This window comes from Sander vitreus, chromosome 5 (genome assembly GCF_031162955.1).
Source record: "Sander vitreus isolate 19-12246 chromosome 5, sanVit1, whole genome shotgun sequence".
In the NCBI taxonomy this organism is placed as follows: Eukaryota; Metazoa; Chordata; class Actinopteri; order Perciformes; family Percidae; genus Sander; species Sander vitreus.
The window spans coordinates 29584587-29603044 of record NC_135859.1 but is presented as its reverse complement, the minus strand read 5'-3'; the positions used below and the strand labels follow the sequence as shown (position 1 = coordinate 29603044).

The following is an 18458-nucleotide window of genomic DNA, read 5'->3' as shown; positions in this document are numbered from 1 at the left end:
GCTAGCTAGCTTCACTAGCATCACTTAGCTTCCCTTTCTTTATGCTTCCTTACTAAGTGCAGATAAAAAGTATACAGTAGGTGGTTCCAGCTGTGTCGGTTAGCATTACATTGCAGAATTTACACACTGCTGTGTGTTTCCGTTTAGATGTTGTTTTTCAAAGAAACTATTTAATAAAATATAATAAATAAAATATTACCGAGGATTTTGAGAATCAACCAGCCAGAGCGTCTTCTCCTGTCACCTACATTTACTTTGGGAGTGTGTGTTAAGGGGGCGGGGAACGGGGGTTAACAGTAACACATTTCAAACTAGAAATGAGTCAAGTTATTGGTTGAATTTGAAGCAGGAAGTTTTACATCCAATCACAGTAATGACGTTAACACATAAATCAGACAATAACAGGCAATTTAGTGATATCCCTGAAGACTGTACACTTTTCAGTATAACATTTTGATACATTGCCCTAACAATGCTGCATATGTGTTGATTAGACACCACACATTCACCATTTTCATTTGCATTTTTACTGCCAGTTTCAAACAGTGGCTTTAACAATAACTAACATAATTTCTCTCAGCTGTGTTTTTGCCCAAAGAATGCCTGGCCTTCATAGAGATGTTCCCTCCAAAGCCCAAACAAACATCCAACCTTCAGTCTTTAACCAGCCCCTGAGGGACCTGCTGTCAACACCAGTAGATGCCTTTTTATATCTCTCCTTTTCAAAAATGTAACCATGAGCTGTCTGTCTGCTTTTATTTTGGAGGGCAGCCCTCCATTTTACATGCAGCAACCATTTCATTGAAACTGTTCTGAAAGCATATAGATCACTTGTTACTTTTCAAAAAAAGGAAATGAATGCAAAAGGAGGTAATCCGTGGCTCTCGACACTCCCTTCTTCTCTTCACCACAGCAGAGGGCAAAGGGTTCATTTGAGCTACATTCCCAGCTGTAGCTTTTTTATCTAAAACATTTATGATGTTACATAGTCCAGAGAGAGATGTTAAAGTGAGTCACAGAAACTCTCCCCTATCAGAAAAGCTCCTATACAGACACTTTTGTGGATTACGTGTTAGTGTCAAACCTCACATTCACAAGCAGTTAAACGCAACACAGAGCTTTTAACTGAACATAATTTAGTGACACAACAACATGTGACAGCTGTATTAATTCTGCTGGTATGCAGTTTTATATCAAGTGATAAAACTGTGTTTGAATGTGCTTTTCAGGAAAGAGATAAAAGTATAGTGTCACAAGCTGTAACATCTGAAAATTTGTTTAGGCTTTAAAAAAGTTTTAGGCCAAATTCTATATTTGTTTTTTTAGCTGCAAAAAGCATGTCTTCTCATTTCACATCACATTTCAGCGATGGAACGAGCTGTTGTAGAGATCATAATCAGCCTCACTTGGGGACTCGTCTCCTAAATGATCTGTAACTGCAGTTTGAATTTGTGTTTACGTTCTCTCGTTTGTTCCAGCGTGCTTTCTTGTCAATTCCACTTCAATTTTACTACAAAGCAAAAATGTTGATGCTTTGTCTGTGTTGCTGAGCAACAGAGCTAGCTGCTGACTTTGTGCGTGAAAGGGACTATCCCGGTAATTTGATGGCTTTCGGGGACAACATGAAAGGGTTTGAAATCAACAATGCTGCTTTTCCAAATATGTTATATTACTGGCTTTTTTTTGTGAAAGTGGCTGCAGGGAGTCATCAAAATGGCCTCTGAATGCTACTAACATAATTCACTAGACCTTTCCACACATCAGACACAAGGAGATCAAATGAAATGATCATGATTACTGAGGAGAATGTGGGCAGCTGCACAATAATTGAAAAAAAGAAGAAAGAAAAAGAGATGTGAAGCAAGAAAGCAGAAAATCTATGGTTTTTTAAAAGGTTATGTTCACCTAAAGCACAAAACACCTTTTCCACCACTTAGGCATACACCAGGTGGGATCTGACTGCTGAGACCTTGCTCTGCCACTATATAATCACCATCCACACGCCTGATTCTTATTTCAGTGATGCAAATTATGACAAAAAATGTATAAAAAGCTTTTCAGAGAGCTAAACCAAATTGGGGATTATAGGGCACTTTAACAAAATCAAGAAATGTATCCTCAGACTTACATTACCATACTTTTTGGCCAGTTGGGGACAGCAGAAATAAGCTGTAAGCACAATATTGACATATTGTAAACTATTTAAGAACGTGCAAGCATTACATCCAGCAGATCAGAGCAACATTGGCATTCATTTAGAGTCGTGTTTGTGTCCACCTGATGAATGTAAGTCCAATATTAACTCTCCTTTTAGCTCTGGTTTGGTCTCCACCAACTCTTTGCGAAAAAATATCTGGCTCTTTAGCTGCTATGTGCTCCGCTATATTCTACAGCTAGTCGCTAACTGTGTCTGTCGGCCATCTGCTGCTAGACTGGTGTGAGAGTGAACCATACAATAAAGTTTTGGGCCGGAAATCTCAAAGCTTAAAGACACTAAAATGCCTTGTAGAGCACAGGCAAGAGGAGACACTTTTCACATCCACTTTTAATGCAAAAATATAAATTGGAGCAGCTTTTAGTTTATATCCGTTTTGGAAGGGTTATGTTTTATTTTTGCATTTTTCGTAAACAAAACACCTCACACATCATATACCGTTTCACCAGGTACCTTTTTATTTCCTTTGAGTGATTTTTGTCATCAGGTATAGTACTGTGCAAGCTGCTCAGAGCCTCAGAAAAGCTTTGGCCATCCCAGTCCTGTAATATCTTTAGCCAGTTTCCGGCCCTATGCCAAACCCCACCCAGAAATGCTCCCAATCAGGATGAGCCTAGGGTTAATTGGTTATATTGGTACTAAAAAGTTTTGGCAGGAGCTCCAAACAGTAGTAAAACATCTGACATCCGCCCTAACCTGTTTCTATCAAAGAGATAACGAATGTGACAGCCTTCCTTGTGTTGATGTAGGTGCGTCAGCAGAAGATCTCTGACACTCTGCTGCTTTTGGATACACATCTCTGCTTCAGTCCCATCCTTTGAATGACATCACTCTCCTGCTCTCTCATTGGACAAAACGCCAGTCAGTCGGACACACTGACCAACGGCTGCCTGTGTGGCACCTATTGTTTCAGCTGCGGGAAGTGTGGCTGATGCAGTGCTGTATCCATGACGACAGTGGATGCTGAGAGTACACCACGACTTTGTGTAGGCAGAGTCTGAATGGGATGACATCACTGAGGGAGACAGGAGAAAAACGTCTCCTTCAGTTCCTGTGTCTGTTTTTCTGCCTTTGACGATAACACCAAATTTTGGAGACAAATATGTTTGTTGGGCAGAAATACCTGGAAATTAAATTTGATTCCTTGCAAAACAGAGAGATACTGTTTATGTCTTTATGATATATGATATGATATGATATGATGAAAAGCTTTAACCAGTGATGATTTATAAGAGCCAGTACAGGTTTTTGTGTTCTGTAGCCAACAAAAAACTAAATGTATGCCAATTTTGTTGCTGATATTTGAATGATTTTGCCCCAAATCACACAAGTTTATGCCAAAATGATATTCCTGGAAAAGCATTGATATAGAATTATACACCCCGAAATATAAAAAATGTTAGATTAAAACCAAAAATATATCCCAAATATAGCAAAAATGTAATGTAAAATTTAAAATGTTAGGATAAAAAGAAAGCATAAAAGAAATCACAAATTAAAGCTGTGCTAGACACTTTATTTTTGGAATCGTTAGGCAAAAATTCAATATTATTATTTACTTATTTACTATTCAATATCTTTTAGCATATTGTAATTCAAGTGGTATGAGAGAAAAGTAGACTTCTGCACCTCCTCTTGGCTCTGTTTTCAGGCTTTAGATAATATAGCTGTGATGGAGACTCTGGTCAATCACAGGTCATTTCAGAGAGAGAGAACATTCCTATTGGCTGTTCTGTGCATGCGTTGACCATGCGACAGAGATAGGAGAGCTGCAGGAAGAGGTCTCATTCCACTTGAAATCTTGCCGTTGTTTTGCTTCCTACCTGCTGCAGCTTTAATAGGGTGAACAAGCTTTAATTGTTAAAATATAGGATTAATATACCATGAAATACAAAAATGCCAGAAAGAAAACTACATTTTAGACATACACAATCACAAATACACAATAAAAAAATAAACACAATACCAGAAACAGCCCAGTTACACCAGTATAGCTGGTTGTCACTTGTGTTACTGTTTTCCTCACCTTGTACACTTTTGCAATTTCCCAGGTGACAACATTGTACCTTCATTGATGTTTGGATGCTGTGTACCTCTTCCTCACTGAATCGCCTCTCCCCCTCCCTCCCTCCTTCCCTCTCTCTGGCTCTGACTCACCGCTCCGGGGATGAGGGCCCGGCCCCTCCTTCAGATGACATCAGAGGGCTTGAAATAGCAGCAGCATTAAAGCTTCCAGTCATGGGAGCCTGCTGCGAGGCCTGCAACCCAGGGCAACCACTTACAGCTGAAGGGGAGGAGCAAGCGCAGGAGGGACGGAGGGATGGACGAGGTCGAAAAAACAAAGTGACAGAGGAGATAATGAAGTGGCGGGAGCAACAAGTCAAAGGGGGTCATGGGCTCGACATCCTTTAAGAGCTAATATCACACGCAGATGGGCTGCAAAATAGAGAGCAGCGATTGTGTTTTTTTTTCACTGGTGGACTTTTCCTTAATGTATAATCAAAGCATAACATATAGTACATGCTGTACAGTAAGTTGTGGAAGAAGTATTCAGACCTTTTACTTAAGTAGAAGTACCAATAATACACTATAAAACACTGTTACAAGTCAAAGTCCTGCATTTAAAATCCTACATACTGTAAGTCAAAGTATTACAGAAACAGTAAAGTATCAAAAGTTATTTCTCTCAAAAGTAACAGTTCTTTAAAATTCAGTTAAAGTTGATATGATAATAGGACCCACAGGTTTAAGGAAGCTGCTGGAAACCCATTTATTACATTAGTACATTTATTCAACTTTCTTTACTTAATTACAATTTTGAGGTACTTGTACTTAAGTATTTCCATTTTTAATGCTACCAAAAGTTGTCATTAAGCAGAATGGCCCATTTCAGAAAAAATTATAATATATCACTGGAGTATAATTGTTGATGCATTAATGTGTAAGCGTCACTAATGCTGCAGCTGGTGAAGGTGCATCTTATTTTAATATACTGCCAGGTATCTTAATCTTTAATCATGCATCATCATTTATTAGTTGATTATATTTTTTTGTCAATAATCTTGATTTCAAATAAATGTAGTGGAATAAAAAATACAATAGTGGCTTCCAGAATGTCACTCTCACTCTTCTGGTTTCCCCTCACACCCAAACACTTACTGTTTATCCTTTTCTGTCTCCTTCCTGTCTCATACACAGGACCTGTCTGTGCTGATGGAGTGTGAACAAAACAAGAAAGTGGATGCCTGAACCATGACACCAACCTCTCCCAGCATCTCCCAGCATCCCCAGCAAAGACCCTCCTGTGGAAGAGCTTGAACTGTGTTGACCAAGCGTTGCAGAGAAGTAGGTCAGGAGACATGAGGACTGTGAGCATGAGAATAACACGTTCCGACATAAACAGCTAACACCACTACATCCTGTGTATCTATCACAACAACACCAACAACAAACCGATTCCTGCCCATTCCCTGTTTGTTCACTGTTTCCTGTTTTTGCTGTATTCTCATTCCTTGTTCATGGTTCTTCTATTCTGTGTTCTGTTTTGGTTTACCCGGTTCTATCCTTGTGTATGTTTTTGATACCTTAGTTTCCTGTTTTATTTTGTAGTGTTGTTTCTCCTTTGTCATGTCTTGTTTTACTTCCTGCCTTGTGCATTTTTCTGCCTTTGTGATTGTCTGCCCTGCCCTGATGATGTCCACCTATTCATCAGCCCTGGTGACACCTGTCCCTCGTTACTCTCTTCTTGTTACCTTGTGTATTTAGTCTCTGGGCTTTCTTTGTCTGTTGCCATTCCCTGCGTGTTATGTATGAAAACTAGCTTGCAACTATAAAACTCTTGAAATCGTACAAATATACTTTGTTGTAAATTTGAGGAGAAACAAACCAGCCAATGATTTTCTACAGTAAGATATTTTTTTTATCTATCAAAGAAGTAAATTAAAGTGTTGTAAATATGTTTTTTTTTTTTTTTTTTTTTAATACCAGTCACAGGTGGATTTTTTTTCTGGATACGTATTCAGTATGCAAAACAGAAAAAGCTATTCTATGAACCACTTACTTGTCATTAATGATTATGCATTAATCAGCAAGAGGTCCCTGCCTTTAAGCTATAGTGCGAGACTAATTTACATTAATGAACGTCCGCTACATTCGAGCCATTGCCACATGAGTTGATACAAAGCTTACTAAGCCTATCAGTTCCACAAAACTCTCTCTGTATTTCTCAGTATGGCTATGTTTACAAAATGGTGTCGTCCGGTGACTTTCGCCTGCAGCAGCTGTAGTGATGCGTTTTACGTCACCTCTGAGAAAGAACAACAGCAGTATTCAGCTTTGGAGATGAAGAGGATATAAAAGTTGCAAGAGTGATGAAAAGTCCATTGTGTTTTTAAGTCCTCCATGTCCTCCTTGATTTGACGGGTTAAAGGTCCAATGTGTAGGAATTTCTCCCATCTAGCGTTGAGATCATATATCGCAATCAACTCTCTCGCACCACGCAGTTCAAAGTACGTATTACAGCTACGGTAGCCTTCACGCTTCAAAAAGCCGGTCTCTTGCTCTTTTCAATATCCTTTTTCTTTTTCTGGGCGAAGAAGAACACTCCTGTTCCTGAAATTTGTATTTTGAATACGTGTGGACCTCCATGTTTCAAACTTGCCGGGGCCGGGAAGCGATGATACCCATTAGCAGGATTAGCAGCACGTGTGAGTTTATCATGTGACAGCGAAAACGCAAAAGGCGGAGCAGTATATCCTGTATGTCCCTTACCGGAAACGTATTTCAAGATGGCGCATGAATATGGAGCGTCTACCCCAGTTCATGCGAATGCAAATGTAAAATTTCAAGCCAAAAGGAATACTTGGAATTGATGGTGCCGGTAAATATTCATGAAAAAGGACAAGTTTGTGAACGGGCAACACAGATTTTGATAATGAACAACTAAACACGTTACACACTGGACCTTTAAACACTACTAACAACTCTGTGGAGGAGAGGTGGGGGTGGTGCGCGATCACCACGTCATGTGGCTGCATTGACAGCGTTGTTATCATCACTTAGAATTCCTCATGGGGGCGACAAACTACGCACTATAGCTTTAATGATAATTTTAACATAAAGCTTAAGTAACTAATGCTAATGTTTGTTATGCAAATGAAAGAAAATCATGTTATTAAACTGATCTAGTCTGTCGCATGTTAAACTTTACTGTTCTTTTTTCCTTACTGCTTTGTACGTTTATTGTCACTCTAACCTGCAGCTCAGTCTCACCTCGACTGAACTGAAGACGGCCTATTTCAGACAAACTAAGGTTTACATGTACAGTACGCACACAGGGGTCACATTCACAGACGGATAAGAAACAAAATATGCTGTTGATATATTGTATTCATGTGAAAATGTTGCATGTTGCAGCTTTAAGAACAAGGCAGGGAGTGTGAGATAAATTAGAGGCAGACAGGCTGCCTTGTGCTTGAAGACAAGCCAGGCACCTCAAGGACATCAAAACACGAGGCTGTGTGGGCATCAGAATCACAAGTAAGGAGACGGATAGAAAGCACTGTGCAGAGTATGTACTGCCATAGCAACTTCAGTCCATACAACTGTCTGTACTGTATCAAATGATTCATTTCTAATTAACTGTGCTGCAGCAGGTCTCATAATCTTTCAGCAAAATGACTTTATTCTTCTGATGATCACAGAGCTTCAAACTAATTTACAGTTATGAATGTTTCATCATCATCATCACATTTAGGTCCAGAGCTGTTGAACATGTTTGCAGCCACGAGAACATAAATAAGAGAATGAAATGAGAACAGCTGCAGAGCTTAGCTACAGTGACACCTTTTAAAGAGTCAGTCCTCCCTTAGTCTTGCTTTGCCAGACCTTCCTCCACAGCGCTGCGGAGGAGGGTCTGGCTAGTCCACACAGCATTCCAGGATGGGAGAAAAACATGCTCTGGTTTATTGGCATTTCTAAACCAATCACAATCGTCATGGGTGGCACTAAGCACCAGCCTCAGCCTCAGGAAGGAACTTGTTTTGGTGGAACGTGTACGTTTAAAGGTTGTTTTAGTTGTGTGAGAGAAAACTCAGATTGGACAGATAGTCTAACAAGCTGTCTGGATTTACCCTGCAGAGATCTGAGGAGCAGTTAACCATAGTCCTCATAAATCCACCGGAGTATAACATTCCAACACGGGGAATTTCCCGCGTTAACAGAGCAATCCCGGAAGTTGAATGTCGTGGATATAGACTAGTCCTCCCTAAAGACAGTCGGATGTATCTGCTGATGCAACACATTTATTTTTCTGTTTCTTCCAGTGTCCTCAGGCTGGTGAAGTTGGTCTACTTTTAAAAGAAGCAAGAACTAAAGCAGACTGAGGATGTAGAGATAAACAAGCTTAAGGAAACAATGAAACCAACAGGTAAACATGAACAAGAAGATTTAAGAGTAAAATCTGAAAGCATAATGACGTAAACGTGGCTAATTAGAGGTTTATGGCATTTTGATTGGCAAGAAGTCTTTTGAAACTCCATCTTGCAAAAGCTAATGGAATATTTATGTTTTTATTTGCATTTCTGTTTTCAGTTAGCTTATTTTAATGTTTGAACTTGCTAACCCCTAGCTTCTTTATTCCACACACACACACACACACACACACACACACACACACACACACACACACACACACACACACACACACACACACACACACACACACAAACACACCTCATACCTCACATAAACAATGAAAAGTTCCTCTCATAAAACGTAATTATATTTTTTCACCTTCCTCTTCATTTCCAGCAATTGCAGGTTAAACAGAATGAGAACAGACTGAGAAGCTCCCAGGAAATCAGAGGTGAGATTCAGTCATCACCTCGGTCCTTCACACTCTTTCAACTAAGATAAAAATATAAAGTTGAACAATTTTATGAGGTTGGATCAATCTTGTGTTTAGTCTCTTGTTCCAGTCCTGGTTTATCTGCATTACAGACGTTATAATGCCATCAAATGTGTTTCTTTATAAATGTACTATAGTATCTTAATGCACTTTATAGTCTTTTCACTTGTTTTAGACTAAAAGACAAAGTGCTCTGTTTGATTTTGGGGCCGGGTGTCGTTTCAAGAAACACATGAGTACAAAGACCGATGTACCAACCAAGAGAAAAACATTTATATAAAGGAGACAAGCAACCATTATGCGACACAGATGATCAATAAAAACAATTACAGATCCAGAACACCAGATGATTCATCTTCAAAATACCAAGGCAAATGGTTGAGCGCTGTTTTCATTTAAAGTCTGTGCAAGGCTCGTGAATATTGCAACTGGTAAAGGTGGATATCATTCCAACTACTTAATCCATAATAATACATCATACATTGTTAGTTAATTCATTTTTTTATTAATAATCTGAATCTGCAAAGTACCTAATGTTATGGAGTGGAGTAGAAAGTACAATACTGGCTTCCAAAATGTAGTGAAGCACAAGTTGCAAAGAATAGAAATAATTAAGTAAATAAATTAAGTTAGTATTAAGTAAAGTACCCTCAAAATTGTACTTAAGTACAGTACTTGAGTACATGTATTTAGTTCCACCAGTTTTTTTTTTTATTGTAAACAAGGACAATGACCTACAGCCTTGTGAGCTTTATGGACAAATATCATGAGATTATTGCTCTCTCTCCTTATGCAGAGAGCAAAGATGAGTATACATTTCAAACAGTAGAAAGGGTATTTACTTGTCTCTGAGTTTGTAACTCTCTGAGGGACAGTGTTACTGAGTTTTCATGTTTAAGTCTATATTTTGCTAATTTCATTAGTGTTTGAATTCATACAGTAATTAAAAACATTAAAAATGTAATAAATAAGAGTTAAAAAAAGGGATGTTGGATTTAAAATTGTACTAAAATATTTTACCTTAAAAATATTTTTTTGTTTGTTTAAATTTGTTGTTCTTTATTACAAATGTCATTTTTGATGTTGAGGTCAAAGGTCAAATGACCAGAGTTTAGCGAAGGCCTCACCTGTTGCATTGTGGGTTAGAGGAATACAGAGAGAGAGCCAACGTGGCTGCAGAGAAAAAATGTACGGCCTCAAACTAAGATTTTGCACGGTCCAAGAGGCGCACACGGTAATTGTGCTTTTTGTATTTCAGCTTTGTCATATTTGTGTTTAATATTTGTTGTAATTTCTTTGCATTTAATGCACTTTCTGTACTGTTGTGACGCTAACATTGTGGGGCCCGTCTACTTAAGGAAACGTGCTTAAGAGACTGTAATATGACTGAAAGAAGTATATTTGACTCATTGTATTTTATGTTTATTTTTCTCGTAGTTTTTCTTGTGTCTTACGACGAAAAGGTGGAAATAAATTATCAAAGGACATCTGTATGATGCGTGGCCTTATTTAATTGGACCAGTGTAATTACAGAGTTTAATAATAATCTTTGCAAATTGCTTACTGGCAAATAAATGGTTTAGGGAAAATGGAAGTATATCATAGGAATGCAGAAACACAGTTGAAAACTCACAATGAAATGATGAAAAAATGAGTTCCCTTTTTTCAACAGCTTTGTCTAGGTTATGTGCAGATGTTTACTGAAGTGATATTTTTGGGCAGTCAAATCTTGTGAAGAGGAAGTTTGGCTGCAGACTACGGTAGACTTCTAGGTCAGTAAAAAAAAAAAGAGTGGAAAACTCTGCAGGTCTCTCAGTTTTAATCTAATTATCTGACAGTCTACCAGCCTGACTGTCTGAGACTCACACATCAGTAGTGCGACCAGTGAATTTCATGCTCCAGTGATTGTTTTACATGAAAAGGGCATTTGCTGACATATTTTCTTCCATGCCTGTAATATTTAATCATAAGTTCAGCCTCTCTGCTAAACTGACACAGTTAATTTCATCATCTTTTCACGCATATCACAGCCGCCACAGACAACTTCCTTTTATTCAGCTCTGTGTTCCTGCAACATGCTGTTTTATTTTCATTATGTGTGATGTTCTTGTGGCATTCCACGTTTTATAGCTCTCATAATGTAAAAAATATAAAACTTGTGCCCATGTTTGTTTTTGTTTATTCATGCAAATTAAGTGTATCCCAAGGCAAATGTTTTATATATTTTTAAGGCTTTCACATTTTGCTTGTAAACCACAGCAAAATCCTCTGAATCAGAAAAAAGTCAAAATGTGTAATAGATATTTAAAGACATACTGACATGGACAGTTAAGATGATTGGAATTACAACATATATGAAAACTCTTGAAGTGTGAAGAATGGTTGCATAATATACAAAATGATTTAAGACTTTTAATCTTTTTAAAAATGTAAGAACATTTGCAAAAACATAGTTTGTGATATATATGGCAACATTTTGCTGTTAGTTGTAAAGATGTAACTGCTAAACTGTTGTGTATCTACCTATCTTCACTCTATTCTTCTTTTCCTAAATCCTGGTTGCAGCTTTAGCCGTGGTCCTGCTCGGCGCCCTGCTACGCCCTGCAGTGCCCTGTTAAGTCCTGCTACGTCCTGCTATGCCTTTGCCACACCCGGTATGCCCCCCCTATTGGGGGAATTACTGGAATTGTTGGGTCTTTGTAAATTATGGAGTGTGGGCTAGACCTACTCTATCTATTTCTCTTTATCTGCATCACAGACAGATGTTTAAAAACAAAATGCAAAAAGTGTCATGTATGCATTTCTTTTTTTTTTAAGATTATTTTTTGGGCATTTTTAGGCCTTTATTGACAGGACAGCTAAAGACATGAAAGGGGAGAGAGAGAGGGGGAATGACATGGAGCAAAGGCCCGCTGCGTCGAAGAGTAAACCTCTATATATGGGCACCCGCTCTACCAACTGAGCTATCCGGGCGCATGTCACGTATGTATTTCAAAATAAGATTCCTCTGAACATGAAGTATGTCTAAAGGTATAAAGATGTTCACTTTCCTTTGCAAAGCAGTCCCTCAATAAAAGAATTCCTGTTATTAGTTTTATCCATAGACTGTATAATATTAACGGACAGAGCATGTGTGACGTCACCCATTGGTTTGTGGAAATCTGCTATGAGTCGTCGAGTTTGCGGTTACGGGCGCAGCCATCCTGGTTGCGGATGTGACGATTTTAGACGAGAGGGAGGAGTGTGGGAGGAGCTGCTTACACTGTAACGTTACGTTACACACTTTCACTGGCAATCACATCATAGCCACGCCCTAAAACACCCCTTGCTTTATCGCCGATTTTAAAATCAACGAGACCATAATTCAAAAAATTAACATAATTCTTGCAGAAGACTTAAAACTAGCGATTGAGACCATAAACTCATTATGAAAATGTTTACTGATGTAATAAATCAAGTGAGAAGTGAGTCACTTTCTCAGACTTCTACAGAAACCGACATCCTTTTGCAACCGCACATGTCGCCCCCTGCTGGAATTCAGATAGAATGCAGGTTTAAGGCACTTCAGCATTTTCAGCACTTCGCCCAACTGGATGCTTTGTCCATTAATATTATACAGTCAATGCTTTTATCCTATAAATGAATGACGACTTCAAACAATCCACAACTTTATGCCATTGAAAATTTATTGTGATATCTGACAGTTTACATTAGAGTGAAAACAGATGTGTGACATGGCTTTACTAAGACAGAATGCAAAGCAATGTAGTCAAATAAAAAGCATATATTTGTTTTTAAATTTAGAAAGAAAAAATAATAAAACAGGCACGACATATAGCCATTATAAATACAACATGCTTTAGACCTTAAACTGTAGTTTAACAGTCCTAAGAAAAGAACTTGTACATTCTTTTCCCCTGTATACCCATCTTGCCTTTGATCAACATCCTTTCTGTTATGTTTTTAAAAGGTTACAGAGCTCAAAAAGTAGGTAGCCAGTATCCCAATAAAACAAAAATAATTAAAAGTAAACAGCTTTTCAGCAGCAAATGTCTACATTTTTTTTATTCAGGCTGCTTTGACGCTGTTAAGTTCAGAGAATCAAAACATTCTACAGAATGTCATACATGACAGGATTTCTCCTCTTTAATTTTGGTATAGCAGTTGAATCTGCAGGAGACACTCGATCCCTGGCTTCCTTCGTGCCCACTGATACATGACACTGATCATTCGATAGAACCTGGTTCTTATTTGGTATACACCGGCGGTGACACTGGCAACTGCTTTTTGTTGCTTCAACTTAGACTGACTAATCCAAGGGGGAGTATAGAGGCTCTGCAAGCAACCACTGCTGGCGCCAACTTGGAGGTCCTTCCTTGGAGGAACTGGCTTTGTGCATGTAACGGCTAACAAGTTGGACTAATGTCGGTCCATTCAGTAAAAATTTAAGCAGACATGAAGGTCTGGTAAGGTATATATTTTTTGTTTCCAAATTTAGTCACCAGTACCATTCTGTTTGCTCTACGAGTTTGGAAAAAGTCAAAACTAAACACATGGCTGGATTTTGACATTTTCAGCCAGATGTGATCATCATATCAGACAGTGAATGCTGGCTGACCAGATAACAGCTGCTGCATCAGAAATCGGGAGCTGCAACTTTCGAAAGGATGCACCCCTTGAAAGTGTCCTCCGGAGGAACTGGCCTCCAAAAGGCCAGAGCAGCATCATGTACATAAAAAACATTCAGGTGCTCCTTGTCCACTCCTAAAATAGATTGAAAATTGACAAAATATTCACACCACAAGGTCCATTGGGTAGCTGTTCAGCAGATGGAGTGGCCCAGTTATGATAATTATTTATAAGTATTTGCTGAGGAAGATCATAAACAGCTACCAAACGGACCCTGTGATGAGATTATTTCGACAACTGCTGTTTTCAAGGCCAATAATTAACTTTCAGTCTCAGTTTTTTTTTTAAGTTTATCATCAGGAAATGGCTTGACAAAGTGGTGTATAGTAGTAGTAAACTCAGTTCAGCCAGTTTGCCAGCACTGATGACCACAGGAACACAAATATCAATGAGGTCACGCTGTATTTCCCGACTTTACAAATTGACGAAGACCACTGAATACACCAATAAAGAGTAACATAACACCAGGCTGAAAAGCATTGTTTCAATGCCCTCTCTGGTGGAAAGTTTCACACCCAGCATCACTGATGGTTGTAGTCAAAAACATGCTCTGTTGCACCTGTAACCGCACCCAACAGTGACGTCATGGTGTACTGACCCACCCCTGGAGTACACATCTACCTCACTGCAGCCAGCTGTGAAGTTGAATCACTGGGTTAAAACAGGTGCTCTTAAAACAACGTCTGTGTAGTGGATTTGGTGGAACACAGAGTGCTGCATTTGAAGGAGTGTTTAAAATAGACCAGGCCTTGTTTGACCTGTTAAGAGGTTTAAAATGCAAACTTTCAAAGAATGCAGCCCCAGAACTGGGATGTAGTGACTAAGCTTAGGTAACATTATAAAAACAATAAATCAAACAGATCAGGGAAGTAACTGTTCCATTTTCAGTCAAAACCAGCACAAAAATGAATAAGTTCTCAAGAAATACAATCAGATATTCACAGCCAGCGTTGCCAAAGGATAAGGACCTCCAATATGGCTGCCAGAGGGTGCGTTTCATCCCCTGAAAGCCCTCTATACAGGAGACACTGACTGTGGTGGCGAAAGGGTCTTGATAAAGGCTCTCCCTGCGACATGGTGGGAGATTCCAGCTCGCCCTCGTTGTCTACATGGCTCAGCAGAGACCTAAACATCAGCCCTCTAACGGGCTTTCACCACACAAGCTAAATAAACAAGCTAACAGAACACAAACAAAACAGGGATAAATCACTTTCAAACAAACTAACCTGGCTGTTGACCTCACAGATCACCGGGAGAGAAACCAAACAGCTGCGAAAGAAAAAAAAAAACAGGACAAATAAAAACACTTCCAAACTGAAAGAAAGAGGAAAAACAAAAGAGAAATAAAATCTCTGAGGAAAATAAACTAAACATTCACTTTTGAGTGCAGGCATGCATGTGGGCTAACACACACACACACACACACACACACACACACACACACACACACACACACACGCACACACACACAACAAAAGTGCTTCAAGTTGGGGAAGTAAAAGAACTAACCCAGTAGAAATACGTATAAAACCTTAAATATGTAACTTTATGTACAAAAACTGTAACACGGGCCAACATCTCAGCTGTTTATGTCTTTATATTTTCAAGTAGTTATCACTGCTAACTATTAAGGGTTTGCATTGCCATCGTTTTTAGGATAAAAAGTTGTGTGATCTGACTGACCTTGCCGGCAAAGTCAATCACTGCTGATTTTTAAATCTCTATCCCGCATGTTCCAAACCTCCTCCTCTATGCTTTACGGTGAGAAATATACGGAATATCTATCTGTTTTTGCACCTCTAAATCTTAACGTAGAAAATATAAGTTTGTATGTATACCAAGTTTCTGTTGTCCAAAAAAAAACAAAAAAAACAAACAGGGAAGAGCTCTATGAGGATTTTGGTAGAGAATGTTATTTTTGAGGGCCATTTTGAACCAGAAGAAGGGGGAAGACAGTCATCAGTTCACACAAATGTTTTCGGAGTTATGCACTGCACAACAGAAAATAAGAGGGGAGGCTGTTCATGTTTTGAAGAGGCACAAGATTCATACGGCTTAGAGGCAAATCACAAAGAGACAATTCATATGCTTTGAGAGAGAGAGACGGATAAGCATGTAAAGTGCAAAAGACCTACGAGAGCGGGAAGGATATGGCAGGATTTCTACGATAGCAGCAAAGAATCAGAAACTACACTTTTCTCAAGCAAAAAATTGAGAGGAAAAGCAGAATTTGTCAATATAATTGAAATAAAACCAGATAATCTAGAAGCTTCTAATAGAGACGATGAACAAACCCTTAAACCGTCCAGGTCAAATTTTTCTTTCCGTCTCCAACAATCTGTCGTTCATCTGTGAGAAGGCAATTTATAAAAAAAAAAACAGACGAAAGTGGACAAACTTTTTGCCTCTAAACTGAAATGAACCAAAGGCCTCTGCAAAGTGCAAACAAAGTAGCATCGTTCAAGTATGTCACTGTGTAATGCGTGAACACACACACACACACACGCACAATATATATATACACACACAGTCATATGCATATACACATGTGCATGACAGCTAATATATATTTAGAATCCATGTTCCAATATCAACGTACTACGAACATTTTCATAGTATTTATGGATATGTAATCATAGTATGGGTGTATATATATTCTTATGTGGTTGTGTCTCTTAGTGTGCCATTACTAGACAATGGAATAATACAGTCTGCCCTAATGCTTTATGACATGTGGCCACTGATGTCAGGTTCCCCAGTCTAGAAACTTTTTCTGCTTCTTTTCAGGTTGTTTTCACTTGCTGCAAAATGGGACCAGCCACAATCGCACTTAGCCAAACACTAAACATATTTATATATCTATATATTTATATATATGTATATATATATATCCATTTATGTCAAACAAATAGTAGGTGCTGCTTTCAATGCTTTTTGGGTCCTGAAAAGTACCAGGGGGAAGGGGGGGAATAAAGAAAATTCACAAGAAAGAAAAAAAAGAACTATCAGGAATAAAATCCCACACTACTACAATCCCATCCTTTGCAACTTTTTTTTTTTTTTAAAAGCAAGATGCTGCTACATATTTGTAACTACAATAAACTCCCTTTCCCCTCCGCTCCTCACCTGTCCCTGATTGCTCATTTGGACATTAGCAAAGAAAAGCATGCTCAGCTATAGGCAGAGATACAACAAGCCAAAAAAAAAAACATGACAGACTTGACAGGGAAATAAAATGCTAACCAGTAACATCCATATGCCATCAAACCAAAACCTTACCAAACTCAGAAGTTAAAACTATAGCAAATAACGTTAAAAAATAATCATTGTCTGTCTCGCTTGGTGGGCGAAATAAAGAAAACCAAAGCCATGTCCCCTCAGTGAAGTCTCTCTCCTTTCGCATAGTGGTCGCCATATCACCACAATCACTTGTTTACGCCTGGTTTGGTGGTGGGGAGTGGGGTGAGAGTGAGCGGGCGGGGGTCAAACCCAAAAAGCTCCGGGCGATGCGAAGGAGAACATACAATCTTTAAAGTAACGACAGGACTCCTGTGACGTGATTTTTCAACAGTTGCTCCGCTTCCTCGTCGTCTTTTTTTTTATTTTTTTTTTTTTATGTCATTTGCTCTGTTCAGTCTCACGATGACCAGGTGGATGGGTGTGCACGTGAAGGAGGTGAGGGGGGGGAGTTTTTTTTTTTTGAGGGGGGTTGGGGAGGGGGGCAGGGTGGTCGATGGTCGTCGCTCCAACGCAGTTCAATAAAGAGCATTCCATGGTCAGAAAAAGAACAGAGGAGCATCACTCCCATCCGTTGTCCTTGATCATGTGAGCCAGCTCGATGATGAACTTTCCCTCTTTGTACTTTTGACTGCTCTCAAACGCGTGTTCCTGTAAAAAAACAATATATATAGCTAAGTACATTTACTTTTTCATTTAAGTACAAATTTGAGGTACTTGCACTTTACTTGAGTCTTCTACTTCACTACATTAATCTGACAGCTTTAGTTACATTACAAATGAAGATTTTTGCATAGAAAACATAAGAAGAGCTTATAAAACATGATGTTCTGTTATACATTACTACCTATTTAACAGTTTATACAAGTACAGCTGAAACGATGAGTTGGTTAATAGGCCAGCAACCAACGATTACTTTAATTATCAATTATCTGCCGATTAATTTCAGATTAATCGTTTGGTCTATAAAATGCCAGAAGTTAGTGAAAGATAGTGAAAAATGTCCATCCCAGTTTCCCAAAGTCCAAAACCCAAAGATATTAAATTTAATATGATATAAAACAGATAAAAGCTGGAAACAGTGAAGCTGTTCTTAGTATTTTCTGAATTTTACAAACCAAACAATGTAATCGATTAATGGAGAAAACAATCAGCAGATTCATCCATAATAAAAATAATCATTAGTTGCAGTCCGATACTAAATAGTTAAAAAGGAGCTCCAACTCAACAACTACAACTGTGTTTAAAATAATGCATGAGTGATGATGTAATCTAATGATATAAATATACAAATACAACCATCTTCATGATTGCTTTTGTCGAACCATTGTGGTCAAAGTAACGTACAAGGTGTTTTAGCTGCTTTGTAAGTGAATTATGGAGGAAGATTAAAAACTGCATTTACAACAC

The 18458-nt window shown here is 38.6% G+C and overlaps 1 protein-coding gene across 4 annotated transcripts in view; it reads right to left on the bottom strand.

Annotated features, from left to right (window-relative positions):
* Positions 1-12787: 12787 nt before the first annotated feature.
* LOC144518613 (protein yippee-like 1) overlaps positions 12788-18458 on the bottom strand; it is a 34957-nt gene continuing 29286 nt past the window's right edge. For all 4 annotated transcript variants that reach the window (XM_078251415.1, XM_078251414.1, XM_078251413.1 and 1 more), the window contains one exon: positions 12788-17699. In XM_078251415.1, the coding sequence (XP_078107541.1) occupies positions 17610-17699 (90 nt within the window). In that variant the 3' untranslated portion in view covers positions 12788-17609. The remainder of the gene's footprint in view (positions 17700-18458) is intronic.